The 27,965-nt window shown below is 35.6% G+C and overlaps 5 protein-coding genes across 6 annotated transcripts; 3 read left to right on the top strand and 2 right to left on the bottom strand.

Annotated features, from left to right (window-relative positions):
* Positions 1-6: 6 nt before the first annotated feature.
* Positions 7-6,205, bottom strand: LOC106152167 (lupus La protein homolog). The gene is made up of 12 exons (XM_013525663.3): positions 6,039-6,205; positions 4,433-4,529; positions 4,127-4,196; positions 3,805-3,911; positions 3,403-3,504; positions 3,111-3,221; positions 2,726-2,826; positions 2,419-2,490; positions 1,438-1,612; positions 1,004-1,118; positions 723-841; positions 7-603 (listed from the first exon to the last, which is right to left on the bottom strand). Exons 2-12 carry the CDS (start codon positions 4,505-4,507, stop codon positions 529-531), a joined length of 1,122 nt encoding a protein of 373 aa, XP_013381117.2. The 5' UTR covers positions 4,508-4,529; positions 6,039-6,205; the 3' UTR covers positions 7-528.
* On the top strand, positions 6,079-12,088 carry LOC106161687 (prohibitin 1). The gene is made up of 7 exons (XM_013538705.3): positions 6,079-6,240; positions 9,553-9,654; positions 9,926-10,087; positions 10,374-10,516; positions 10,766-10,882; positions 11,181-11,276; positions 11,471-12,088. Exons 2-7 carry the CDS (start codon positions 9,570-9,572, stop codon positions 11,681-11,683), a joined length of 816 nt encoding a protein of 271 aa, XP_013394159.1. The 5' UTR covers positions 6,079-6,240; positions 9,553-9,569; the 3' UTR covers positions 11,684-12,088.
* Positions 12,089-12,680: 592 nt separating this feature from the next.
* LOC106161690 (uncharacterized) lies at positions 12,681-15,068 on the bottom strand. Its single transcript, XM_087007268.1, has 2 exons — positions 14,899-15,068; positions 12,681-13,286 (listed from the first exon to the last, which is right to left on the bottom strand). Exons 1-2 carry the CDS (start codon positions 15,066-15,068, stop codon positions 13,151-13,153), a joined length of 306 nt encoding a protein of 101 aa, XP_086863394.1. The 3' UTR covers positions 12,681-13,150.
* A 66-nt stretch (positions 15,069-15,134) lies between these two features.
* LOC106152165 (angio-associated migratory cell protein) lies at positions 15,135-22,981 on the top strand. 2 transcript variants are annotated; one of them, XM_013525662.3, is made up of 12 exons: positions 15,135-15,279; positions 15,607-15,722; positions 18,425-18,562; positions 18,691-18,810; positions 19,229-19,368; positions 19,664-19,808; positions 20,196-20,279; positions 20,475-20,590; positions 20,800-20,897; positions 21,360-21,450; positions 21,678-21,832; positions 22,460-22,981. In XM_013525662.3, the coding sequence occupies exons 2-12, from the start codon at positions 15,632-15,634 to the stop codon at positions 22,533-22,535; spliced, it is 1,254 nt and encodes a 417-aa protein (XP_013381116.2). In that variant the 5' UTR covers positions 15,135-15,279; positions 15,607-15,631; the 3' UTR covers positions 22,536-22,981. The 2 variants fall into 2 exon arrangements, with proteins under 2 accessions (XP_013381116.2, XP_086863393.1); XM_087007267.1 differs by having other exon boundaries at positions 15,188-15,323.
* A 494-nt stretch (positions 22,982-23,475) lies between these two features.
* LOC106152168 (lambda-crystallin homolog) lies at positions 23,476-26,961 on the top strand. The gene is made up of 6 exons (XM_013525664.3): positions 23,476-23,814; positions 24,620-24,854; positions 25,170-25,331; positions 25,662-25,856; positions 26,167-26,272; positions 26,424-26,961. Exons 1-6 carry the CDS (start codon positions 23,780-23,782, stop codon positions 26,645-26,647), a joined length of 957 nt encoding a protein of 318 aa, XP_013381118.2. The 5' UTR covers positions 23,476-23,779; the 3' UTR covers positions 26,648-26,961.
* Positions 26,962-27,965: the final 1,004 nt, after the last annotated feature.

The following is a 27,965-nucleotide window of genomic DNA, read 5'->3' as shown; positions in this document are numbered from 1 at the left end:
CTGATATCTGCCACAACAGTAGTTTATTATTTCCATCTTATAACTGCACCACTGAAAAACTTATGCACGTAAACGTTTATGAAAACAGAAGATTACTTCGACCTTACAAAGGGGGTTTGCAAGGTAATAAAATGAATTTTAAAACAGTCCTCCTTAAAAGTTGACATGTACAAGGCAGCACTTGGCCAATTCTATTAAAACTGTGAACTGTAATTAAGATCAATGGCTGACAAAAAAAAACTTACTTAAAAAAATTTACAGAGTGCTCATAAAACAATGGTCTTTGTACACAAGAAGAGTATTTTTATGTACACTGTGCAAGTTCTGACATAATCATCTCCATATTCTTTAGTCTTTTTGGTTGTAGTGAAGATGTAGAATGTTCATAAAAGATGCTTATCATATATTACCATTCATTTCAATATAAAACCTCTTCATCTTCTGCCAGCTCTGCAACTTTGCTTATATTTTAACCCCCTGAAAGTGGTCTTTAAAAACTTGGTAAAACAATCCTTATATGCCTAGTTTTCATTCAGTCTTGAGTTGCTTAGTAGGTGGTCCTTCATCATCACTGTTATCATCATTTCCCCATTTCTTCTTGCTCTGAAGTAATAATGAAACTGTGATGTTAAAATATGAATGAGACAACACAAATGATAATATTCAATCTAGGGCACTAGAAAAAATGGTAATGTAAAAATTAATTTTATTCAGTATAATACCTGAAACTTTTTTCCTCCTCCTTTCTTTCCAAAGTTTTTGTTGCCTCCCTTTCTTTTCCTATCTCTCATATCTGCTTGTGCCTTAAAAATTGTTCTCCAATGTTCCAACTCTGCATTACCTGTTCAGAAAATAAAAAGTAGAACGATTAAAAAAATTCAACAGTATGGGCTCCATGTTTACACAAAATTTATTGATAATTACTAATGACAATCTTATTTGCATTTTAAAAATGACTAGCTTTAAACTCCTTTCTAATGAACAAAACAAAATCTAGCTCTACCTTCCAGAACCTCTCCCTTAAGTTGTGCACCATTAACAGTTACTGTTCCACTTCCAGCTTCCATTGCAGATTTCCAAGCTGCACTAGCTTCTCCTGTTCCAAAACGCACAAAGGCCTGAAAAAAGAAAAAATAAATAAATTAATACTGCTATCTTCAAACATCATGTTATTAACCTTTGCTTTTTCATCCATATGAATTACATTCCTTCACATTATTTTCTTCATGCAGTCTTCATGTCTTTATGTTTTACTCACTAGAAGGTTTGGCCAAATAACTTCTTTTTTAAAAACTAAAACTCAAAATCACACCCCTGAACATTATTTTGCCAAAATTTTAAACATCATTACAACACAAGGCAGGGAAGTACTTTTCACTGTATAACATCTTATCACAAAAATACTATAATATATGACAGCAGGATACATCAACTCGCCTCTTTGTCTCCTTTCTCAAAGTCCACCCATGCAACTTTGCCATGATCATTAAAAAAGTTCTTCAGGTCCTCCCGCACAACATCGTCTGCAAGTTCTGTCAAGTGCAATATTGCTCCCTTTGTTATTCTCTCCTCTAATTTCTTTTTCTCTTCTTCCAACTGTTTCTGTTTTTGTCTGACAAAATAAAAATGTATAACATTAGATTTATAAATTACACGATCTTTATGACTAAAAAGTTACAAAGATATTAAAAGGTATTTTCCACATACAGAAATAACAATCTGTAAAAAACGAAATTTTAGAAATCTAACAGATCCCTGTTTTATCTAACAAATTATTTGTAACTTTGGAAGACAAGAATATTAAGCAAGTCCATCTGTCCAAACAACAACTTCCGGTAAAGTAGCCATTTTTTAAAATCGAAATTACCTGATCATGTGACAAATTAACAATAAATTTAACTAAATTATGCCTAAGAAAAATTCATACTACATATGTTGGTTTAAAAAATCATTAACTTAGATTGTACACAGAAACTCATAATGGTGAATTTTGGCAATAAATTTTGTTTGAATTGCACTTAATTGAAAAATGATATAGAAATTAGTTTGGGTCAAAGCTTTCCTAAGAGAGCCTTTTGACCATTAGCCTCAAAAGATGGCTTAAATTTCTAAACATGGCTGTACACCTAGCTTACAAAGTTTTTGGGGCTGGTTTGTTGTGCTTGCTTGGGTTGGACTATAAATCCATGATTAAAGTACAGATTCACATTTTGGACTCCCTGTGCCCCAAATCCTGGAGAAACCCCTGGTTTGGTTACTTGGGTTTGGGTAGAGTATTTTGAAAGAATAGTTTGAGAGCTAGTTACCTAAGGTTCACTGAAAAGATATTTTAAATTCTCAATGATTATTTTGCATTCATAAATTGCCAGCATCACCCTTATGAGTTGTGTGAAGCCACTTCCTTATCAAAATACTTACTCCTCTTTCTCTTTCAACTGATCTTGTCTTTTAACTCTTTTTTCTTCTAGTTTCCTTTTAAAGTAATCATCTCTGTAAGTATAAAATGCATGATAAAATAATGATCATTACTTTTCAATCAATTTCAAATTTTAAGTTTTGTTTTCAACTTAAATAACTATCAGTCTAAAACTAAACAAATGGGCTTAAATCAAAATTTTGTTAATAATCCAGATATCCAAGAAATTTACTACAGTTGGGTAATTTTTAAGGGTAACAGCTTATCACAAACTTTTTATGCAGTTTATACCACACCCTTCCAACTTACTTGTAGCATTTGACCAGCTCCTGGTCACCATACTTTGTGCCTTCCTCTCCAATAAACTTCGCTGCACTTTCCAGTGATTTAAACATTACAAACACGGACCCCTATTGAAACACAAACAGATCGGGTAACTTAATGATGTATTTATAAAAAACAAACAATTAATCAAACACCTGAAGAGAATGTAGAGCACCAAAAATACATATAATTGTGAATGGGTTCTTGGGATTTTGAGGTTCTGATCAATTTTCCCATTCTTCCACATTCAATGACTCAGGATATTTGAATAGTAACTCTTACTGATAATTAGAGTGAAAGATTTCCTCATACACAAATGGGTGTTAAAATGCACACAATCACCAAACTGCAGACACCTTTCTATTCTTACCTTGAATTTTCTTTCCTGGTTTTTCCTCATGAAAACATTATCAACTTCTCCATATTTTTCAAAGTATTCCATTAGCTGATCCAAGTCAACACCTGTGTCTGGAAATCCTTTCTGATAAGAACAAATACTGCATTTAAATCGTGTTCTTGAATTAATTAAAAAGTAACAACTTATTTTTCAGCTGAAGAAAATTTAATCATTTAACACCATCCTGTTAGCTGGATAAATATGTATAATAATCCCTAATAAAGGTTACAACAAATTTAAATGTAAAATAAAGATTAAATCTTACAGCATAAATACTCCTTGCTTTCATATCTTCTTTGCGTTCTTTAGTCTGTGATGGAAGTGGTTTAGATGGACTCCGCCTAACTTTCTTATGGTCTTCACTTATCTAAAATATCATTTTTAACACTATGAAAAGTGATTTAACAGAAATTAAATCTCCAATAGTCCCTTGTGTCCCAAACTTTTAACTGTTAACAGATGCTGTAAAACAATTAATAAATGGTTAATCTTTATCAGGATGCTGAGTTGATGTTTCTGTAAAGAAGTAGGACAAATAGGTTACAAACAAGGGAAAGGCACAAGAAAAAATATGATGACTAAATCTCAAAGTTTACGCTTTACTTCCTTGCATAGTTTTTTAAAAAAATTTTTAGATTCCTATGACTAATTGACAGTTTGTACCTACCTCCATAAGACCTGATGAAGACTTAGCTAACGCACTGCAAATAACTTTAAAATCTGTGGAGAGTGCTTTCAAGCGGTTAAATGTTATCAGTGTTTCTAAAGAGATCCCTTTGAAAACACGTCAAGGAAAAATGTATTGGCTTCATAATTCTTATTTCACAACATTTGCAAAGTTGAGTTTCTAAAATTGAACATTTCATCATGAAGAAACGTGTCCACCTGATGATTTTTTACTCAAAAAATAAGCAGCTATGAGTAAACAACAGTACTCCCACATACATCCAAATTAAGTTAATCTGAGATTTCTAATATTGAAAGGATACATCCATCATCTTCCTTGATGTGCTGCTGCATGAACTTATCTTTTCCCAGGTTGAGGTCCCCAAAGTAATACTGGGAGATCAAATAAGAAAGTATTTATTATTTCATACATACCATTCATAACATACTTTTATTTCATAACATCTACTCATTTCAATTTCTTATAAACATTTATTAAATTAAGGCTTTTTTTCTGATTGACCAAGATGAAATTAAAACCTAATCAATATTCAAGGAAAGTTGTCAGTAGACCACCATTATAAACATACAAACATATTATACTGCTTATCATTCAATAAGTAACATACCTCTATTTGTTTAATAATCTTCCGTTCTAGGTCTGTGGGTGCATCACCACCACCATTGCTTGCTGTATCTGTCATAATGAAACTTTTGTGGTGCTACCTGGAAAAAAAATATTAATTATAAGTTTTACCTATCAAAGTATATCAGTGCGCCTTCACCACAGGATATAACACTCAATGTAAAAAGGCCAGAAAATTTCTTCTGAGCAGTTTTGTTAGACATGTAAGACTCACTGTCTGTAATGGTCTACATAGACAAAAAAAAAAGATAAGATCACAGGACACTAATTGTTGCATACTTGCGTAATCACACTTAGTGCTTTTACAGTCTCCACATCATAAATGTAAACAGATTTCAGTCTGATAGTCAACCTCTTTAGGTGGCATCTGTGATAATTAGGTAGGTCATTTAAGATTGGCATCAATTTGAAAAATTATACATTTGTATGTGCTGATGTGGCAACATTGTGCAGATGGTTTAGGTAAATAAATTTGAACATAAAAATCCTAAGTAATGACATCCACGGGGAGCAACATATTAATAAAACATTTTTAAAAAGTCAGAGACCAAGAATAAAAAACTGGTGAATAGGTCATAGCATGTGAAAGAATCTGCCCTTGGTATGCTTTAGTAGGACTTGAGAGCCAAACATGAAGCTTGTATTTTGTCCTTGGGCTTACCGGCTAATAGCTGAGATGAACCCATGGGTTGTCCGACAGGAATTTAAAAAGTTAAAGTTATTCTAACAAAATATCCAAAATCCACAAATTTCCAAGACGTTTGTGTGGGATGTACAAAAAATACAGAGCTGTGATGCATTCAAGCATTCCACCGGCAAACTACTACTACTACCACATAACAAAAGCCATTTGGAAATAATGCATACTTTGGGGAAGTGCCCAGAAGCTTCACACATGATAGTGATCACAGGCACATGAGAACTAAGAGTTACCTTTGAACCATTTGTTGAACTTTGCAAGTCAAATTACAATGATACACTTTCCATAAAGACTAGGAATCATCACACACACACAATCATCATGTGTAAAAATCTCTTTTTACAAGCAACTTAGACATGTACCACTGATTACAACACAAAAGTGGTACCACTACTGCATAGCTGGAATACTAAGGCTAAAATGATATCAAACTGGTGTGTAAACCAATGCAAAAGAACTTCAACCGCATATGATATTCCACACAGTGTGGCAGAGGGCACAATTACTCCAAGGTGCTGATATTTATAGCCTTGAGAGTCTTCAACACTGGGTGTTATGAAGCCTTACTTAGTAAGGTCCTAGCTTGTATATTGTCAGGCTGGAAACTTAGACAACATATTACTTGTAGGTCACAAGAAGAAATGAAACAGTATTTAGTTTTACCTATACCAATAAAACTCGGAAAACTAACCCTGGGTAAAATCGTATCGCTAAATATTCTTTCAGTAATGGTACTTCTTGTACTACTACTACTTCGAATGGACTAGTCATGCTCACAACACTTTGACTTCAGTTTGAAAATGAAAATCAATTTTTAGGCTTACGTCGCAAACAGCATATGTTAAACAACCCAAAGAAAAAACAAAAAGCCTCCAAGAAATACACTAACCTTTCTTCAAATTTTTACAGTAGCTTCTTTTTCTTTCTAACTTGCAGCTTCAGTTTCACACTTCTGTTTTGTTGTGTTGAATTTCCACGTTTTTCATCAGCTCACATGTAGTACGGGCATGCGCAGTAAGTTAGAAATGCCGACTCACACATGCGCAGTTTTGATTTCCTGCACATGCAAGTTTGAGAGCTAGTTACCTAAGGTAGGTCCTTTACAAATTTAACTGTTTATTTTACCTCTTTTGCGCGTTTTTGATTTGATTAATTTTCATCGTACAAAAATTAGTATTCAAGACTGGCAATTATGTAAATTGTAGGAAACTACACTTTAGAACTAATAAACATGGTAGCAAATTATGATTCTTAAGTCTCGACTCCAGTGAGAATGCCGTAGCCCTTGGCTAGGGTTCATGGATTTGAAGAAAAAAACGTATTTTAGGAACTTGCCTAGGCCTCAATTATTTGAATACGTGGTAACATTCGTATGTAGCAATAATATCTTAATATTTTTAGTCAGATCAGTGTCACATCTAACAGATTATAAAAAAATATAAATAATACCACCATAGTTCACTGACACAAGAGTAATTGTACCACCAGCGTGAGCGCTGGCGGTACACATGGTTTTAGTCCCGTCCGGTCCGTTCCGCCGGCTCCTGCGGCTCCGCCGGCTCCGCCGGCTCCTGCGGCTCCGCCGGCTCCGCCGCCATGTTACCGTTACCGCTTCTCCTCCTAGACGGTAAGGGCCCCCATACCCATCTCTTGGATTTAGGTCACCTATAATCTCAACTCGTTCCATGTAAAATTTGGGCTTTGTCGGTATTGGGGTCTAGGTGTGGCACTCATTGCAATGCACCCTTGTCCAAAAATGGCAAAATTAAATGCTAATTATCTACCCTACGGAAGGAATTATGGGAAAAATTTCTACAGACGGCTTTCCAAAAGTCATATGTGTAGATTTCAAATATGCCCTTGGATTTGACCTTTGACCTTTATTTCAAGGTCAAACGGGCCAAAATTTTCAAAAAAATGAATTTTTTTTCGAAAAAAAATTTATTTGCGCTGTTATTCAGACACCACACAGACTTAACCAATAATATTATTGGAAAATGTTACCCTTCAGGTCATCTTTCATCTGTGTGAATTTGGGGTCAATCGGTGCATTTTCACGGGTGTAGCGGCCATAAGATACCAAAACTGAAAACTGTCTCTAATTCGGGAACCGTTAATGCTAGAGACCCATTCTTTTTTGCATTTTGTAGAGCATGTAAAGCCCAACACTGGAGGTGGTCTCCGTTTTTTTGTATTCCATACGGTTTTCGAGTTACGCTGTATCAAAAAGTACATATTGGTGGTGAAAGCAAAATGTGCAGTACGGTAATGGATAATAAATTTTGAACTCCGGAAAAATAAAACATAAGGCTTGGCAAAGCAGACAACTTGTGGTCAAAAATGACATTATTTCATCAAAATTGAACTTCTGGAAGTTCAGAGCACCTCCCATTTCAAGAATTTTGACCAAAATGACCTTTTCTTTATTTTAATTAATTTTTTCTGTAGGAAATTTATGGCACATTAAGGTAACTCCAAAATTATAACATTTAGTCCCTTATATCTCCAAAACTGGCAGAGATAGGTCCATAGTTACTGTTGAAGTTGAATAGGAAGTCATATACTGGCAATCTTACTGTGACCTTGAAATTGACCTTTGACCTACTTTTCACCATGAACTGAACTTTGCAAATTTTGCTTCCGTTTTATCTCCAAAACTGGCAGAGATAGGTCCATAGTTACTATTGAACTTGAATAGGAAGTCATATACTGGCAATCTAAGTGTGACCTTAAAATTGACCTTTGACCTACTTTTCACCATGAACTGAACTTTGCAAATTTTGCTTCCCTTTTATCTCCAAAACTGGCAGAGATAGGTCCATAGTTACTATTGAACTTGAATAGGAAGTCATATACTGGCAATATAAATGTGACCTTAAAATTGACCTTTGACCTACTTTTCACCATGAACTGAACTTTGCATGTAAAGCCCAATACTGGAGGTGGTCTTGGTTTTTTTGTATTCCATACGGTTTTCGAGTTACGCTGTATCAAAAAGTACATATTGGTGGTAAAAGCAAAATGTGCAGTACGGTAATGGATAATAAATTTTGAACTCTGGAAAAATAAAACATAAGGCTTGGCAAAGCAGACAACTTATGTTCAAAAATGACATTATTTCATCAAACTTGAACTTCTGAAACTTCAGAGCACCTCCTATTTCAAGAATTTTGACCAAAATGACATTTTCTTTATTTTAATTAATTTTTTCTGTTCGAAATTTAAGGCACATTATGGTAACTCCAAAATTATAACATTTAGTCCCTTATATCTCCAAAACTGGCAGAGATAGGTCCATAGTTACTATTGAACTTGAATAGGAAGTCATATACTGGCAAAATAAATGTGACCTTAAAATTGACCTTTGACCTACTTTTCACCATGAACTGAACTTTGCAAATTTTGCTTTCCTTTTATCTCCAAAACTGGCAGAGATAGGTCCATAGTTACAATTGAACTTGAATAGGAAGTCATATACTGGCAATATAAATGTGACCTTAAAATTGACCTTTGACCTACTTTTCACCATGAACTGAACTTTGCAAATTTTGCTTCCCTTTTGTCTCCAAATCTGGCAGAGATAGGTCCATAGTTACTATTGAACTTGAATAGGAAGTCATATACTGGCAATCTAAATGTGACCTTAAAATTGACCTTTGACCTACTTTTCACCATGAACTGAACATTGCAAATTTTGCTTCCCTTTTATCTCCAAAACTGGCAGAGATAGGTCCGTAGTTTCTATTGGACTTGAATAGGAAGTCATATACTGGCAATCTTACTGTGACCTTGAAATTGACCTTTGACCTACTTTTCACCATGAACTGAACTTTGCAAATTTTGGTTTCCTTTTATCTCCAAAACTGGCTGAGATGGTCCGTAGTTACTATTGGACTTGAATAGGAAGTCATATACTGGCAATCTATATGTGACCTTCAAATTGACCTTTGACCTACTTATAATCATGAACTGAACTCTGCTAATTTCTTTCTCTTTTAACTCCAAACCTGGCAGAGATAGGTCCATAGTTACTATTGAAGTTGAATAGGAAGTCATATACTGGCAATTTACTGCGACCTTGAAATTGACCTTTGACCTACCTTACGATGAACTTAACTTTGATTGTACCATTTTAAGTTATATATATTTTTTGCGTATTTTGAAAATTCTTGTTGATTGCATTTTTATAGCTTGTCAAGCATAAGACTGGTGGCTGTGTCCCTTACTTTGTGTATGTGGGGGTCTATACGAATGCGCTTGCTCCAGCTGGTGGTACAATATTCGGAGGCGGTATCGCCTCTCTGATCCTCTAGTTCTTCCTGGCCTTATGATTTTTACCAATATCTGTATTTGAAAAAAAGATATATCTTTTTCTTTAAATGTATGGAATGTTAATTTTTCAGGATTATAGTAATAGAAAATGGCTGGAATTGCACAAAGACTGACATATCTAGGCATTGGTGTGGCTGCTGTGGGGAGTGTGATAAACTCTGCATTATACAATGGTAATTAGACCATTTGGCATTTTGGGATGTCTAGTATATTCAATAAATAGTATGTATATCATTATGAATTACATTGTCTTTCAGACAAGTTTAGCTTTGTTATATTTTACACATTTCAGTAAATGATATTCAAAGACAAACAGGTTAATCTTTGCAGATTTACAAAATGTTTGAAATCATAAGGATAAACTAGTGAAGGTGAAGCTAGTGTAGACAGAAAGTGTAAGTAACATAATTAGCTGTACTCACAACTTTTCTTTCATTTTTTCAGTTGATGGAGGACACAGAGCCATAATGTTTGACAGATTCCGTGGAGTTCAACAAAATGTCATTGGTGAAGGCACACATTTTATGATTCCAATAGTACAGAAACCATACATATTTGACTGTCGGTCCAGAGCAAGAAATGTCCCTGTTGTAACTGGCAGCAAAGGTTTGTCAAAAGTCATTAAAATCTGTTACTCTTGATCTGGACTCACTCTTGCATAATAATTGTTTTATCCAAGTATGTGAAATTAAGTCAGTTCATTGATGTACCAAAATCTTTTTTCAGTTTCCCTGGAAAGATACAAGGTGATGTGAGCAGAGCCTTTCTGATGTCATTAAAAATAGTACCCTTTTTTAACAAATAATTGAAATGAATGTAAAATTGCAAAAAAAAAGTATTAACATGTTGATAAATACTCACAAAAAAAATTAATTTCAAATTTGATACTTAGATTTACAGAACTGCAATATTACCCTGCGTATCCTGTTCAGGCCAGTTCAGGAAGAACTTCCAAAAATCTTCATAAATTTGGGCCTCGACTATGATGAGAGAGTACTGCCCTCTATTACACAGGAAGTGTTGAAGGCTGTAGTGGTAAATGATTTGTTATGTAATATGTCTCATGTTAATGTTTGTTGAAAATAGTGTGAAATATGTATTTAAAATTCATAAATAAGCAAATATGGGATATTGATCATTTGACTATGCTTTATGTATGGTTTCTGTTACTGAAATTAAAAATAACTTCAACTGAATTTGCTGACTCCCAAGTTTTATTTCAGACCTAAATCTATTAATTGATTCTTTTGTCTTGTTAATATCTGCACGACGTTGTGTCCTTAGGCCCAGTTTGATGCCAGTGAACTGATTACTCAGAGAGAACTGGTCTCACAGAAAGTGAGTGAAGAACTAATGGATAGAGCTGCAAAGTTTGGAATTATCTGCGATGATATAGCCTTGGTGAGCATGTCAACTTAAGTTTGTTGATAGCTTAGAAATTATGTTGAATCCAAAACAAAAGTAAATGGTGTTATCTTTAACAATCTTTGTGTTTTATCAATAGAAATACATGAACAATTTGATGAGAAATAACCCATTTCCTTTGACTTATTGCTAAGCCATTAAGTGCAAAGGTCAACAAGTGTTTAAGTATGCACTTTGATACATTTAATGCCTCACATCTAAATGAAATTGGTTATTGTGCAGTCTTTTCCATTTCAATTCAAGATTGTGTATCTTCCTGTTTAATTTTAAATAGACACATTTGACCTTTGGAAAAGAATTCTCAGAAGCTGTAGAATTGAAGGCCGTTGCCCAACAGGAAGCAGAAAGAGCCAGATACCTTGTGGAGAGAGTAAGCAAGCTGCATATGTTGGGAACTTGGTTTCCAAAAACGTTACTTTTTTCTTTATGGAAATATTGGCCAACAAAGGATCTTGTTTCACGTTTAATTCTTCATCTGTCATTAAAATGTCTTATTGCATATTGTAGCAAATTAATTGCTTTCAAATTACACATTATATTAACAGAACTTTATTTTGATTTCAGGAAGAACAGTCTAAACTTGCTAATGTCATCAAAGCAGAGGGCGATTCCAAGGCTGCTGATTTGATAGCCCAAGCATTCAAGTCAGCTGGTGAGGGTTTGATTGAGTTGAGAAAAATTGAGGCCTCGGAGGATATTGCCTACCAGCTCTCAGCTTCTCCTAATGTGGTCTATCTCCCACAGGGACAGCAAACTTTACTTGCTCTACCAAAGTAATAACAATATGAGAGCATTATGAACTAAAATGAAACAGATACACAATGTGAAATGGTACATTACAGATGGAAAATTAACTGTCTATGATTTGCTTTTATTAGACTTTTTGCACCATATTGATCAAGTAACACATAACAGTGGAACGATAATAAAAGATGCATGAATACAATTTTGTGTAAGCTCTATGTTACACGATGCCATGCTGGGAGAAAAGTTTGAGTGGTGCAAAGGGACAGTAATGGCAAGGGTTAAACAATATTTCACCCAATGAAATTTACATATAGCAACTTTGAAAAAGGTTTTGTATTTGTCTGTAAATTGATTTGCCTTTTTAAAAACATTACAATGCCTTATTCAGCCTTTATTTTGGAAGGTCGTGTTAAGGGTGAATAAAATTTGAAAGTCGTCACTTGAAAGGAATTTGTAACATCAAATTAACAAAGACATCTTCTCTGAAATGTATGTTCTTTCCCAATTCAATCATGTCTTTAGTATACACTGTCATTCTCTCCTGTATGGAATTGTTAGGTACCACATCTGGGATTTTCCTGTCAATTTGATTTTCCTGAATGAAAAAGTAATTTTCTCCTACTTGCAAATCATCTCTCAGTCTATCCCTGCACTTGTGTATACCATTTCTAATTTTAAAATGTTCTTAATGACTTGCTAGTAACTTTAACCACGTTTTTTTGTACATTTCGGTTGATATCGGGTACTTTATTTAAGGTGTTTTATTGTTTTTAAATTATGAATTGAAAAATGAGAAACATTGAAAGATTTGCAAACAAAGGCCTGTTTCACAACATCTCAAAACACTTTAAGAGTTTGCTGCTTCATCCGATTAAATTTGATTGTTCCAAACACTTGAAAGTGAACTTGGGCCAGGGAGCAAAAATTCCCAGTAGCAAAATTATATGTTGGGACCAGTCTAAGTGTTTTAGCTACAGAATGGTTCACGCACCATGTGATAAGGTCCATTAAAAACATGAATTTTAAATGCAGGTTACATACCTTTTTATTCAGTACATATTGATAATACAGTTCAAACTTATCTGCCTGATATGCTAAGCAGATTTTAAAATCAAAGTTAAGCCCTCTTTCCAATAACTTATTCTTTCATTCTGAGTTTTCTGGTTGTAAATCGCCCTTTTCTAAGAGGATAATGCACTTCCCCAGTGTTTCTCACTGGAACAACAATACACATCCCCTGTCACATTTTTATGTACCACTTTTTTCTTTTATTGTCCTTAGTTTCCCTCTGTGCATGCGTCCAGTCTACCAAAAGCATCCAGTAGAAATCGTTCAAAGGTAAACAATCCTTGATTTTTAAAGAAATCTTATGTTTCTTTCATGCAGATGTATCCGTCTTGAACAAATGGGCATCATTTTTTTTTTTTTTTTTTTTGGTTCCAAGATTTCAGCATATCACAACCTCAGCACAGTTGCAGGAAAGCAATATATTAAGCTCTAAGTCGTGTTATCGTTCTTCTGCTCCATTTCACGTCTCTGTCTTTTTTTCTCTTTAATGTAAGCTCGTTTGTTTTTCTTTGTATGCACTTGAATTGCTACCAAAGCAGACAATGCAACAACTGTCGCTATAACACTGGAAGAAAAATGTAAAGGAACTTTAAATTCTGCACATTTTTCCACTTAAGTTTCATTGTGAAAATTCAGAACAAGTTGATTAGCGGACTAAGAGCGCATTCTCAACGAATTAAGCCAGGCTTTACAAAGCCGGTGACCTAAAAATGGCGGACGTACATGAAAGAAAAACCGCCTAATCTTTTAATAGTCTCTCCGCCTCCCCACACGTCGTCCCTGCGGGGTACAGTAATTAAATCTCGGCTCCGTTCGCCATGCGGAAGCTACCTGAGAAATATTAAGTGCGCATGCTCATCAGTTAAACTCGTGGTGAAGAAAGCATGGCGGCTGAAGGCGATCGAAGGAAAAAAGCTCTTCTGTTCTATTATCTTTGAAAACAGAGACGAAAAAGGAATAATTTGGCCCGTAGAGCAGCAATGAATCGACTATCTACGGAGATAATATCACCAGAGATATTCACGGAAATATTAATGTTCGGAGCCGAGATTTAATTACTGTACCCCGCAGGGACGACGTGTGGGAAGGCGTGTGAGAGGCGGAGGGACTATTAAAAGATTAGGCGGTTTTTCTTTCATGTACGTCCGCCATTTTTAGGTCACCGGCTTTGTAAAGCCTGGCTTAATTCGTTGAGAATGCGCTCTAACAGATCTGCAGACTAAATATGGGCCACCCACTTGGACCAATGCTGCTAATCCCCTGATGGGCTCCCTGTCTCCACACGTCCCATAGCTGCAGGGGCCTAGCAAGTAAACCTCGGAACCGAGATTTAATTCATTTAATGGCGCGTGTGGATGTGGGGTGACCATCAGGGAATTAAGCCATTTGCTATAAAGTGGGGTAGGCAATATAATTAGTCAGCAGCTCAGTTATTGTCAATGATCTGTTCTGAATGCGCTTCCTGATCACAATTCTTCATAAAAAACAAACCTACTACTGGCTACAGGATGTCAAGTTGCCTCAGTTTTTGGCCTTACCTGCTAGGTACTTACATGAATGTCAGATAACACCCCATTCCATTAGAAACCATCAAACTACGTACAAAATGTAGATTAATCCAACTCTGGGGATTCTCTCGCTGAATGCAATCAGTTTGACTGAATGACAGGCCTTTTGATTTCAATGTACTAATATAACGTGATGTGTCATTTAGTTAAGCTGATTGCACTCAGATAGAGTCCCCACAGAGTTTGATCAAACTACAAAGACAAATGGTGTATATGGGAATCGGCCTAGGCTAAGGCCGAGAATTGAGGCAAAGTGTCCTGTTATGGGTCAATCTCAGTTTATAAATCCAACTATCAGGCAATACTGCAAGAATGTGAAATGAAGCTAGCCTGCAAAAACTCTTTATGACGCCATATTAAGCAGTAAGTTTCTCTTTCATAAAACTTGAGGGTTACATGCATAGAACTTTCCCACTTTGCACATTCGGACTTTTTGTTGCATTTAATGCTTATTTGCCACCCACGCTGACCCAAGTATTTTATAAAAACACCTGACATGCGGATTACATAAAAACTGTCGTGGTATTGCAACTATTTTTGAGACCATCACGTTATTACACAAGGTCAAAGTAAAAACGTTTACATGGTAACATGTATCTTGACACTTACTATGCAGTTAGAACTTGTTTTACCATGCCTTTGTGTCCAATTCTCGTTTCCGGGTTTTTAATATTCCATTTGTTGATTTCCTCCTGGTTTATAATTTTCTCGTATTTTTCTAATGTACTGATGTCTGCACGATCCCATTTCTTCGGCAATTTCGATTTATCAGCCCCCATAACTAGCACGTACGACTCAGCACTGACGGCTCCACAGTCACTTGTATAACCGCTCTTCTAATATCGGAGATCGCTTCGTCACAAGCTCTTTTGAGACGGAAGATTGTATTTCAGGCCCTAACCAGGAGTTCCACGCCACACCACTTTAAAGAACAAAGATAAACTGCTAGCACAAAATTCAGCGTATCAACCTAAAATGTGATTCTATTGGGTGTGTATTAAATCAAAAAGCTGTTTCACAACTGTGTTACAACTGTATGTATTTTCAAAATACTTCTTGTTTTTGTTGTTCCTGTGTTAAAAGTTAATAAAACCAAAGCACTGAGACGCACATGTTAACTTGTAGACTACAATGTAGTACACTGTCTAAAAAACGACTAATTCCTGCCAAGATGCCAAAGATATCTCCCCTGAGAATTAAAGAAAAGTTCATTAAAAAGTAATAAATTGCTATTGATATAGAGAAATAAAGAGCTAGTAGTAAGTCACATTGGAATTGAGAAATCTCTGCAAAGATCATCTTTTATTTTCTTTTCAGGGATTCAGACTGAATAATAACTATTATGGACCCAAGCAACATAGAGGATACATTTGAACTGAACGAGGAGGATATAGAAGAAGTTATAGAGTTTAACAACAGTCCTTCACAACCAGGTATGTGAAAAGGCTTTTGGCACGTGTATCAACCAAACAAGACACCATTAATCTGTAAGAAAATTATGAGTAATGTTTGACACTAGCACAAAATTATGCATAAGTACTCCTATTTATGGTTTCTGATATGTATTGCAAAGGCCTCAAAAAGTTTAAAATGACAACTAGTTTGCAGATGTAACATACATGGGAGCTCTCAAATTTTTATCCCTCCTCAACTTACACACTCCTTTAAATCCAACCAGATTCCCCTCAGCAGAGCCATGCATAAGGTAAGATTCATCTGTTTGTCTATAAGGTAGATTGTGCAAACTGATAGCCATTTTGCACCCTTTGACGCCTTTGCTTTCATGGATTAGCACAGCCAGTACATGTCAGAGGCCATAAATACCGGTTGAAGTGCTAATGCATGACAGTAAACTCGTTAGCGTATGAGAGTGCGTAATTACGCGTTGTTTTGCTGTTTTTACGCATTGGCTGGAGCCCCAGCGCGTACGAATACGCACACCTTTGGCTTTGAAGATCGGCGAAGTTGACCAGTCCGTTGACTGTTGACGGTCAGACTCATGTTGAAAATGTCATAATTGATTCCCAAGTGTCTCATTTTTTCTTAAGATATTTGAATTACCCGACTAAAACATGCTTCTTCTTTCACTGACCCGCAGAGGATGACGTAATCTTCTCTGATTGGTCATAATATGCAAGTTTTAGGTCAAAGCACGTGTGCCTCTCTTTAGTATAAACAAGGTATGAACAACGATGAAATGATAGTTTTTTTATTCACATAATTGTTCAACATTTTTATTGAGCAACCATACGTTTAGGACCAATTTAAATCACTCGCCCAGACCAAATACTTTAGGCCAGTAACCCTTGTGACTTTTGTAGTTTTAGTCGTCAGAATAAATTTTTAGTCGCATTTGACGAGCGGGCGACCGGGAATTTCCAGCTCTGCTGATTACCAGTGATGACAAAATGACGAGAAAACTGTGAAATAATATTTCTAGTAATTATTTACAAATTGAAAGCAAAGGTTTAATTTTTATAAACAATTTAGTAAAACTTAAAAACGACGGGTGCTTAATGTTCCCGACTTGACCTACTTTTTGTCGGCATCAATTTTAGGGAGAAACACTAGGAAGAGTAAGAAGTATGAACATTTTGATTGATTAAAATGGCTAAATATGTAAATTTTGTGTCCCTTCTCAAATAGTATACTAAAAAATGCTTGTTTGACAGAGACGGATACTGGGTGACTACTTGTCAGTGTCCAGACATTTTGGCGCCGTTCTCTATCTCTCCCTTTCCCAACTATTACAGAGCGCTTGTTTGACCTAGTTTTTTTAAAAACTTTACTAAGGAAGCAGTTAGGCCAGGAGCATTTTTAAATCTCAGTCAAGAATAGATTGTAAATTTTTTAAAATGAGATCTTTTATTTTGAGATTGTTATTATTATATTTATTTAGAGATTTTTGTTTTCAAGCCAAAAGAGGAATGTTTTCCTTTTGTTACATTTACTAGGTAGCACCAGTTACTTTTACTCTAGTCAAAGAAACACAGTATCTAGTCGTGACCTATGCGTGACCTGTCCATTTTGTTTTTATTTTCTTTTTGTTAAATTGCAATAATAAAAGATTTTGGATAAAAGGATAGTGGGTTATTGTTATGAAAGTGAACTGTGTGATTGCATGATTATTTTAATAATTAAAATACACAAAATTACACCTTGATGAGCATTTTTTTATTTTACCCCTTCATTTTGAAAATTACCCCTTCTTTTTTTGGGCAAGGGGTACGGTACTCCCTTAGAAAAATCCTACCGAGTGCACTGCATGAATTTCATGCTAGTTTGACACTAGTTCACAAATTTAACACCGGATCACCACCAAAAACTAATCATCTGTTCCTTGGCCCACGTCTGACAGTTCCTGAAAATTTCATCAAAATCAGTCCATAACTTAATATTTTGATTTTTTATGATTATTGATTATTGATTCAGGTCACCACCAAAAACTAATCATCTGTTCCTTGGCCCACTTCTGACAGTTCCTGAAAATTTCATCAAAATTGGTCCATAACTTTTTGAGTTATGTTGATGACAAACAAACAAACAAACAATCCAATTATTGATTATTGATTGATTATTGATCTGGATCATCACCAAAAACTAATCATCTGTTCCTTGGCCCACTTCTGACAGTTCCTGAAAATTTCATCAAAATTGGTCCATAACTTTTTGAGTTATGTTGATGACAGTCAGACAAACAAACAAACAAATTATTGATTTTGATCCGGATCACCACAAAAAACTAATCATCTGTGCCTTGGCCCACTTTTGACAGTTCCTGAAAATTTCATCAAAATCGGTCCATAACTTTTTGAGTTATGTTGATGACAGACAAACAAACAAACAAACAGGGGTGAAAACATAACCTCCTTGGCAGAGGTAAAAATGTGAAAACATTATAACTGGGAATGATTTTATATATCTGTTAAAATGTATATTTATATTATAAGTTATCTATAAACATATAGAAGTCATGTACATTTTGGCAAGTTCTAAAAGCGGGTTGCCAAGTCCTATGATACACTTTTGCAAACTAACTTATTCAGATATGTTATTTTTGTTTAATAACAAGTATGCAGTTTTTTAGTGATGACTTTTTATTTTTAAATTGAGCTTACATTATTGATGTCTCCAGAGGCCCTTGCTGAAGGCATGGAAGATATGGACCTAGACCAATATGATGGTGATGGTGGTGTTGAAGATGAAAATAAAGAAAACAGGACATCCCTGCCTTTGAGAGATGATGCTGATTTGGTTTTTACTGAACATAAAGGTAAAATATACTTTCTTTAATAAACTGATTAAGTCACTGAAACAGCCTCTCTTGCAATTAAATGATGGTTATTCATAAACGTCCACCTTCAGGAGGGTATGAGATGTTGAGATGTCCTTTTTTTTCAGGTTCTGTGTTTTGTGTACAAGCTGACCCAGTTAAATGTGAATTTGCTGTGAGTGGTGGAGAAGATGACCTGGCATACCTCTGGAAAATTGACAGTGGACAGGTGGTTCTAAAATGTACAGGTAGGTCCTTGATCATACTTTATTAAAGACTTGATAACTCTGGATCAGTCATCAAAAAACAAATAAATGATTTCAGTCAAGTATATGTGTTATAAAAAAAGATTATGCAAATAGTACCATTTCAGGCTAGGTGCCACAGATTGAAAGTTAATAAAGCATTGAAGAGGATATGTGTCTACCCAGTAGCCAACATTTTTAATACAATAGATCATAGGATATTAGAGTAAATGCAGTTAGCCCATTTGCCTCAATCCCCCGACAACCAAACATTTTTGTGTGGCATTTAGTTTGCTGAGTGTTTGTTAGATGATTAAAAATGCACATATAAACATTTTTTGTACAATATATTTTGACTATAGTGGAATTGAATAATAGGAACTTACCAACTAATGAAGTCATTATTTAATTTCTATTGAAGGACACAAAGACTCTGTGACTCAAGTTGCATTTAGCCATGACTCACAGTACTTAGCTACAGGAGATATGAGTGGGATAATCAAGGTTTGGAAGGTTGACACCAAGGTGGAAATATGGTCATTTGAATGCACTGATCTAGAAGTAAGTGTTTAAGGCAATGGAGTATTGATTTGAAACTGACACTAGCTGCAGGTCTATGGTGTAGCTTTATGATATTTCTGTTTCCCAAACAATTTCAAAATGTGTAATCCCATGGCCTTTTCCTCAGTTTTGAAAAATGAATCTGATCACTAGGTGCATGAGAAAATTGAATTGACAGAACCCCCCCCCCCCCCCCCCCCCCCCCCCACACACACACACACACACGTGCGCACACACATTTAGGTTTTTAAAACTGCTAAATGGAATGGAATATTATGGATAATGATATTTTTAGTGGCTCAGATGGCATCATTGTGCTCACGTTCTGCTGGCTGGCACAGTAGATGGGGAGATGTGGATGTGGAAGATTCCTGGAGGAGACTGTAAAACTTTCCAAGGTCAAGGATGTACATGCAGTGAGGGCAGAATTTTACCTGATGGTATGGAAATACATACAAGACAACATTACTTCCACTTTTTCTGCTTTCTTTCACACAATCAGACTTTCTAATGACATGAGAAGGCTGTGCAAAAACCACAATTTCATGAAGAGATGTGCAGATTTCTAGAGCTGGAGGCAAATAACACTTTTTTTACGCTTTTGCATTAAAATATTTGCATATTCTCTTAATTCATGTAGACCAGTGCCTGTTTTGTTTGGATTAGGTGTTATTTATTTATTTATTTATTTATTTATTTATTTATTTATTTATTTAGTATTTTTATGCAAGAATATTAAAGTGCAGAATATATCACTGAATGTTTTTTTTTTTTTTTTTTGGAATGACTAAGGTAGATATGAGTACAGGATTTATCACATATTGCAGGAAAGCGGGCATGTACAGGCTATGATGATGGGACTGTTAAAATTTGGGATCTGAAAGAAGGTTCCCCATTACACTCCATATCTGGTAAGTGTTTGCATAAACCGCATAGTTTTCGTTTAAAAATCGCAAAAAATCTCCGTGAATGTAATTTCTTTGCTGGGATCAGAAGTACTCTTACATACATTTTAGGTGGTGCATGTCACCATCTTTGGGTGTTAGAGTATAGAAAGCCCAAGCATTTGCATTTAACAGTGATTGATAATTTTTCTTCCAACACAGGTCACGACGCTCATGATGGTGCTATTACATGCATAGACTGCCACCCAGATAATGTCATGGTTGTCACAGGGTCAGTTGATGTCACTGCCAAGGTTATTAACTCAAACAATGGCAAGGTAAGGGTAGGATGTTGGAAGCAATTGATATAAATGCATGAATAATTTCAATATAGTGATAATTTCCTTTGTGATGGAGAATGTTATGTTCATAATTATACTTTCTCTGTCTCTCTCACTGTGTCTGTGCATGCACACATGCTCATATTGTATGTGTTTTTGACTTGAGAATGTGGAATGTTTTTAATTACCCTATTTTTCTTATGAAGGTGGTGACAACATTTAATTGCAAAAAACAGTCCAGTGAAACAGATGCCTCCGCTGCTGAAGAAGAGGACTCTGTAGAGGCAGTGGGTTGCTCACCAAAGTAAGCACTTTGAAAAGGAATCAGTTGGTTAATTAAAAGTATGAACACAATGATCAGCACAAATAATATACATCTAAATCTAAATTCAGGGATAATATCAGTCCATTTGAAGAAACCTATTCTTGGAATGCTTCCATAAAAGTTTGCCCTTTGTTGTTTTTATGTCCATGGAGGTCATATATTTCGGTTAGGTTCTCTCTCTCCATCTTGTCTTTTGTCTACCATATTTTCTGGTCCAATTCCTTTGGGTCCACTCAGTCACTTGTATAGTTCATCTGTTGTCCTGTATTTGTACTTTACATCCTGTTTTGCCTTTGTAGTACTTTTGATGATGTTGTTTGCCCAATGTATTTTATATTTTGTATTTCTCTTATCTTTTAGTTGTAAGAGTACACCACAGATGATGTTTACAATACTTTTCACCTATGTTAATTTAATTGCTTTATTATATGTACATTTCAGCAACCCATATTTAGCTACAGGCACTCTTGCTGGTTCCCTGTGCTTTTGGGACCTCGCAAAGCAGACCGTTAGACAACAGTGTGATAATGAGGTAAGATTGTCATATAACCTGAATTGTTATACCTGCTGGCAAAGATGTCACTTATCTGGTTAGATGGGAAATAACGTTAGTATAATGTTCAGTTTTTTATGTAGGAGAATTAGCAGTGCCTTCTGATTTACTCTGTATCAGTTAGCAGTTGGATCTAAAACGCAAACAAAATTGTGTGGCTTTTTCTAGACAGGTATATATTTTTTTCAAAGTCTCTGCCATTTTAGGCTGGAATTGTGAGGCTGAAGTGGGATAACACATCCCCCATGGTGTACACAGGCAGCCTAGATGGGACAGTAAGGCTGTGGGATGCAAGGACAGGCAAGACAGAGGCACAGTGGATGGGACACGGGGCAGAGATATTAGATTTAACCATATCTAGGTTAGTACAGTCCCAGTGGGGTATTAGACTTCAACATGAATTAAATTTGATGTTTGTTACTGGTGTAAATTATCAACAGACATTTCTAATATTTTCTGTCTCAGCAGAAAGTGACTTGCAAAATGAATGACAAACACTATTGGTTCTCATATTTTCTACTTGTTGGCTTTTACTATTCACTTGGTTCATTAAATGCTACCTGTTTTGAAATTTTTATATACATTTTTATATACAGTAAATAATGTAAGAGGGTAAGAGTGATTATGCCATTTTAAAGCTTTATGTAATAGTGCATCAAAATTGGTCAAACATTTGGCGCACTCTTTTCTGTATCTGAATCTCTGAATATTTGTCAGCTTTGCTGCCTTGTTTCCTGTATGGTGTCTGTATATTTGCCAGCTTTGCTTTCTAGTTAGATTAAAATTTCATACAAAAAACTTTGTGTGTGTTTTTGAATGAGGTAAAGCTTGGATGTGTAAATAAATTTGGTGACTGTATAAATAAGAGCAACAGAATATTTATTTTTGCTACAAATTGAATATAGGTTTTAATTTTTTAAATAATATGAAGTTTTAACTTTAAAAAGCAAATCAACCTCTAGTGGATTTATTTTATTTACGCTTTCAGGGATGGCAATCACCTTCTAACATCATCCAGCGATGAGACAGTCAGAGTATATTCTTTACACTCGCCTGACAGATGAAGATGTGTTTTGGAAGACTATAATGTCACATAAACTTCATTTTTAAAAATTGGAACATTAAGAATAGTATCATAAATTACCACTTTGTGATTTCCATGGAAGATTGTTATGCTGAAAAATTATAAAAATTGGAACATTAAAGATAGTATTATAAATTATCACTTTGTGATTTCCGTGGAAGATTGTTATGCTGAAACATTATATTACTTAGTGGCAATTCTTTGTCATGCTGCTTTGTAGTATTACGTCTCAGATACCCTTTTAGATATTGAACATTGCTGAGTAAATCTCCTAGTTAGTGGGTTCACAGGAACTTGTTTAGCAAGAAGTGTTACATGCAAGGAAATAAAAGGATAACAAATCTTCATATGAGATTCAAAATTCCCAAATAAATACATTCTAAACAACACACAGAAATGTAATAAATTCCATTTTACCACCAAAAAGGCAGTTATTGCAATTATTCTGACATGTGCTTGCCATCAAGCCATGTGGACTTCGTAGATGGGTACCCTGTGTAATATTCGCTTTAGAGATTATTTCAAAAACCATACTTAAAAAAAAACAAAAAACAATGGACTTACTTTAAATGTCGGAAAGGATTCATTAACCATTGGAAAGTATAGAAAAATTGCACTTTTATACCGCTTTTGCCATTATAAAGAATGCCGAAACTTATTATGAATAAAATAATTTTGATTTATTCTGTCAATATAAATTGAAGCCTTGTGATCTTATTCAACTTGTATTCAATTTTTGGTGGAATATGAAATTGAATATAAATGTATGAAAAACTTCCTGGAGGATGATAGTTTTTTATAGCTGTACCCTAAAATACCAGTGTTATCATTAAAAGTTCATGTATTACTTACTTCAAAAAAGAAAATCGCAAAATAAAATTGCAATAGGGTCTAGTAAAGAATTTTCTGGGCTGTATCATTCACTTACATTAGAGCAACTTTTCCATAACAGCACCTTTTTGGAAGTTGGGGCGAGGCAGGGATCGCCAGTTTGCAGTGGACCCCTTCAATTTGCAGCTTACAGTCGGCTGCGCTGGCTATTTCTTTGCGTCCAAAGTTTCATGATAATACTTACATTGTGTTAGAGTATATTGTGGTCACGTGTTTCCATGTGATACGAATGCAGTACAGAGGTTTACTTTAAGCTGATAATACCCTGAACATATTTATATACACATATGTTCTGTTACTGATCTTTGCACTCAAAGACTATCGAAAGAGCAAATGGCGTCGAAAGGAAATATCGCAGTTTTAGGCAGGTGAGGCACGAGATTCTATATCAGGTTTAGACCTTAAAATAGAGCCAGAAACAGTCAGAAAGAGGTCTTAATTACTCGTAACCCACTGAGCAGAGTGCATATTTACAGCGTATTTACTCCTGTCTGTGAGAATCGAGAGGAGGGGGTGTGTCACCTAAATGGAGGTCAAGAGAATCTACAGAGCATTCACTACAGAGTTTATCCACAGACTAACACATCCACGGATCAAATGTGGCCAACCCACTTGAAAACCCACGCGCATTTGTCACCTGGACCAGTAAATAAATCTAAAAATCACACAAAGCCACGTTAGAATAACACACTATTCTACCTTTAAAAACGATTAAAATTTGTTTAGTTTGATAAAATCGCTATATAGCGCTACTTGTTGTTTAGTGAGTTGGGCCACCGTCGTCTTATCCTCTTTTGAGATCCACATTCACCATATGGTTTTTATGGCTATCTAAGCTTTTTTTACTGTAAGTGCCGTGACAGTGCCGGCCGTCGTGTCAGATACGTTTGATAACCATGTCAACAGAGCTGAGTTTCTCGTCCACCAACTGACCGACTGAAAACGAACAAACATCAGAAAAAAAAGCACAGTGAATGTTTTTTTATTATTGTCCCATAAACTAATCAAAGATATGAACCCATATTATTTATCACTCATCAGATTCTCATATTGATGAATACCAGTATGATTGCAAATACCTGTATATGTTATATGTGTGTGTGAAAACTGTCTGTTTATTTTTAATAAAACCGTGGATTCAAGTTCTCTATCCTGGTATCGAATGTATTTCAGCGGCCTGATAGGGAGAAGCTTTGCCATGTTGTATGCTAGTGCTGGCTATATGGTAAAAATTTATGATATATCTGAAGACATGCTGAAAGATGCTACGTCTTACATAGAACAGCGCTTTACGGCGCTACAGGCCAATGGTTTGCTCAAAGGAAAATTGACAGCAGAAGAGCAACTCAAACTTATTACTGTGGCAACAGATATGAGAGATTGCGTAGAGAGCGCCTTTTACGTTCACGTACGTAGGCCTACATTCTTACATTAATTTTCTTTTTTTCCCTTTTGTTTTCAAAATTAATTTGTTTTCCATATGGAAATGGAAACAGATATTATAATTTGCTTAAAACAGTCTTGAACGATAAGTTGCATACTTCCTCATTATTCATTTTGTAAAAATATTTTTTGTTTTAAAAGTATTTTTATAAGCGCCCTGAGTTTCAGAGGCCACCGGAAACGGCAGAGGCATGCTGATAATAAAGAGGTTAGTTTCCAGCGTTCTCTGAAACTCAGGTTGGCTTGAAGAGAAACTCTTCCATCTTTTTTTCTGATATAGGAATGTGTACCAGAGAGATTAGACTTGAAGAAGAAAGTGTTCGGAGAGTTAGACAAGCTGGTTAAGTCTGACACCATTCTTGCAAGCTCAACCAGTTGTATTCCTGCGTCTCAATTTTCTGAAGGCCTTAATTTAAAAAACCGATGCATTGTCGTTCATCCGGTTGGTATTTCGATCATCACATTGGAAGTGTTATTTTTAAATCAAGCCTCAAAGAGATGTTTTGTTTTGAAGTATTTCATTCTTCTTCCGTCGATTAGCACTGGTAAGAAGTTTCTACTTTAAGTGCTTAGTTATCTTGAGATTTGACAAACAGCACATCCAGCCTTGTTATGATGCAAAATTGAATTAAGTAAGTATAACGGCATTCGGGTATAGGTAAATTCACCCTAACAGCTCGTGAGAGAACGTTCCTCGATCTTCCCAGAAGACGTTCTACTTAACCATTTGTTTTCGAATAGGTCTTTTCTGATTGCTCAAATATAATTCCAGATATACCCCCCTTACTACGCACCTTTGATTGAACTGATTCCCGCCCCGTGGACAGATGCAGATGTCTCGACCAGAGTTAAAGATCTAATGGAAGAAGTGGGATCGAAACCAATCGTGTTTAAGAAAGAGATTTTAGGATTTGGAATCAATAGAATTCAATATGCAATCATAAAAGTGTGCTGGGATTTAGTAGAGGTAATGTACAACGCCTGGTGAGTGGTCTAACGTTCAAGTTTTTATCCAGTCATTGTCCGGTGTTCATCAAATCTTTGCTCGCGTTCTTCAACAGTTTGCATAATAATTTGGTAACTGTTATTCGGCCTACTATCGGGTGCCTTCACCGTACAAATGTAAGTATAATTGAGATTTATAGCATTTTAATTATTATTTGCTCACTGTTTAATTATCTATAGTTAGCAGGCAACGTTTCATACGTGAAGCATGACTTTTCTCCAACCAATACAGTTTATTTGATTGTTCGATCATTTAGGCTACGTCGTTTCAGGATGATGTATTGGAGCCAGAAGACGTAGAAAAAATCCTGAAGAATGGCCTTGGTATGCGATATGCTTTTACAGGCCAATTTGAAACTATGCACATGAATGGATTTGGTAAGACCAACGAAACGAAATATTCTCTCTCGTTCTCTGTCTCTCTTCTCGGTCTCTCTATCTCTCAATCAATCAATTTTTTTACACGAGAGTATGAAGCAGAGCAACGTTTCTTCCTTTTGTTTTTTCAAGATAATCGCTATTTTTACAGGCGTCACTGATAATGTGGACCGTTATGGACCTTCAATATGGGCAGTTCTCAATGATATGAAACCGGTCACCGAGCTTAAATCTGACTCGGACACTGCTAAGAAGATCCACGACGCCATGTGCAGAACGTTTTCTACTGTAGATGGGCTTCCTGAGAAAAGAAAGTGGCGAGACGACCGACTTATGGCGTTGGCAAAACTCAAGAAAGAAATGGGGGATGATTAAACGCAGGAATAACTGATAGATTTGAATGTCAAAGAGTGGTGCGCATCAGACTGAGCGAAGGCTGAATGCAATTTTTTATAACGCTGTGGAAACAATTACATTTTGATATAGGCCTACTGTTATATGAGAGCTATTGTTGTGCCAGGGCTGAATCACAGTTATGCTCAACCAAAAGAAACGAGACTGTTGCACTGAGATGAAATAATTTGCAAATCACGAAGTGTTATCAAAAGTAACATACTATGTTTCTGAAAAAATTGTTTTAGTTCGACAAACATCAAACAAATTAAACCTACTTCCTTCAGTAACATATACTTTAAATTCGTTGTTACTTAATTTTTTTTATTATTTTTGCTGGCATAGACTTTATGCTTGAACCATCTTTTTAAAAATCGTTTTCATATGCAATGGTTCTCAGAATGGTCTATTGGTCTGATATTATCCTCTTTGGAATTTAACTCTGTGGTTTCGTGTTTGCGCATTCTTGAAATGCATTTGACCGCATTTGACCTTTTTGGAGAGATTATCACAATATAACCATAATTTGAATGCAACTGGCACATTCATGTAGTAAAACTGCCGTTTAATTTGCACACCAATCTCAGAAAAAATGAATCTATTGCGCAATTATAATTTCAAAATTGACAAAAAAAAAAAAAAAAAAATGTAGGCCCTACTATACACGCATTTTCTCCGCCATCCCCAAGATTAAACTCCAGATTCTGGGGGGATAACCATTAAATATTCATTTGTGATTTATTACAATGATAGTTTGACATCATATTGGTATAGGCCCCTAGGCCTATAGGCTATGTGTCGCCATGATTCTGATTAGGCCCCTATTTTTCCTTGAATGTGAAGGCGAGTGCCACGAATAAAATTTTCCGTCAGCAAAACTAGCCTACTAATTGCCTTCTAAGGTTATTGTTTTTACGTGGATTCAGAACTGGAACTCTCTGAACTGAGAACTAAAATTAAACGCACTGTGCATGACTGTGAAGCGCGGCGCCTATTGATAGTAGCCTATTCGGGTGACAATTACAAAATGCAACCCCAGTAGAGTGACCAAACCTCTAATAAAGTTTTTAAAATTCAATTAAATAGTCAAAAACCCTACTAGCCTAATTATTATAACTCGATGAAAACTCAGTTCTGTAAATTCTCCAGCACGTTTTCGTGGAGCTTTGTACGTGAATGTTTTGCGTCTTTGCTAACACAATCAAGCAAAAGGCCAATGCTTGTTGGATTGCCAATATTAGGGGCATCAAATATAGTACCATGGAGTCCAGGTCACCGCACTGCGTCTGCGAACTCCCGC

This window comes from Lingula anatina, chromosome 2, assembly GCF_051362555.1.
Source record: "Lingula anatina isolate TDL-2025a chromosome 2, LinAna3.0, whole genome shotgun sequence".
In the NCBI taxonomy this organism is placed as follows: Eukaryota; Metazoa; Brachiopoda; class Lingulata; order Lingulida; family Lingulidae; genus Lingula; species Lingula anatina.
This window is presented reverse-complemented; position numbering and strand designations above follow the sequence as displayed.

What these genes read in the sequence shown, in the direction of transcription:
- LOC106161690 (XM_087007268.1), bottom strand. Translation starts at nt 15,068, where the DNA reads ATGGGGGCTGATAAATCGAAATTGCCGAAGAAATGGGATCGTGCAGAC. An exon ending in AAACAAGTTCTAACTGCATA is followed by an intron (nt 13,287 to 14,898) that starts GTAAGTGTCAAG and finishes TTTTTCTTCCAG; the next exon opens with TGTTATAGCGACAGTTGTTG.
- LOC106161687 (XM_013538705.3), top strand. Translation starts at nt 9,570, where the DNA reads ATGGCTGGAATTGCACAAAGACTGACATATCTAGGCATTGGTGTGGCT. An exon ending in AAACTCTGCATTATACAATG is followed by an intron (nt 9,655 to 9,925) that starts GTAATTAGACCA and finishes TCATTTTTTCAG; the next exon opens with TTGATGGAGGACACAGAGCC. An exon ending in CCAGATACCTTGTGGAGAGA is followed by an intron (nt 11,277 to 11,470) that starts GTAAGCAAGCTG and finishes TTTTGATTTCAG; the next exon opens with GAAGAACAGTCTAAACTTGC.
- LOC106152167 (XM_013525663.3), bottom strand. Translation starts at nt 4,507, where the DNA reads ATGACAGATACAGCAAGCAATGGTGGTGGTGATGCACCCACAGACCTA. An exon ending in CATCAAGGAAGATGATGGAT is followed by an intron (nt 3,912 to 4,126) that starts GTATCCTTTCAA and finishes GTGTTTTCAAAG; the next exon opens with GGATCTCTTTAGAAACACTG. An exon ending in CAGTTGAAAGAGAAAGAGGA is followed by an intron (nt 1,613 to 2,418) that starts GTAAGTATTTTG and finishes TTATTTTGTCAG; the next exon opens with ACAAAAACAGAAACAGTTGG.
- LOC106152168 (XM_013525664.3), top strand. Translation starts at nt 23,780, where the DNA reads ATGGCGTCGAAAGGAAATATCGCAGTTTTAGGCAG. An exon ending in GATGCATTGTCGTTCATCCG is followed by an intron (nt 25,332 to 25,661) that starts GTTGGTATTTCG and finishes ATATAATTCCAG; the next exon opens with ATATACCCCCCTTACTACGC. An exon ending in TGTGCTGGGATTTAGTAGAG is followed by an intron (nt 25,857 to 26,166) that starts GTAATGTACAAC and finishes ACGTCGTTTCAG; the next exon opens with GATGATGTATTGGAGCCAGA.
- LOC106152165 (XM_013525662.3), top strand. Translation starts at nt 15,632, where the DNA reads ATGGACCCAAGCAACATAGAGGATACATTTGAACTGAACGAGGAGGAT. An exon ending in TTGAATGCACTGATCTAGAA is followed by an intron (nt 19,369 to 19,663) that starts GTAAGTGTTTAA and finishes TGATATTTTTAG; the next exon opens with TGGCTCAGATGGCATCATTG. An exon ending in TTAGATTTAACCATATCTAG is followed by an intron (nt 21,833 to 22,459) that starts GTTAGTACAGTC and finishes TTACGCTTTCAG; the next exon opens with GGATGGCAATCACCTTCTAA.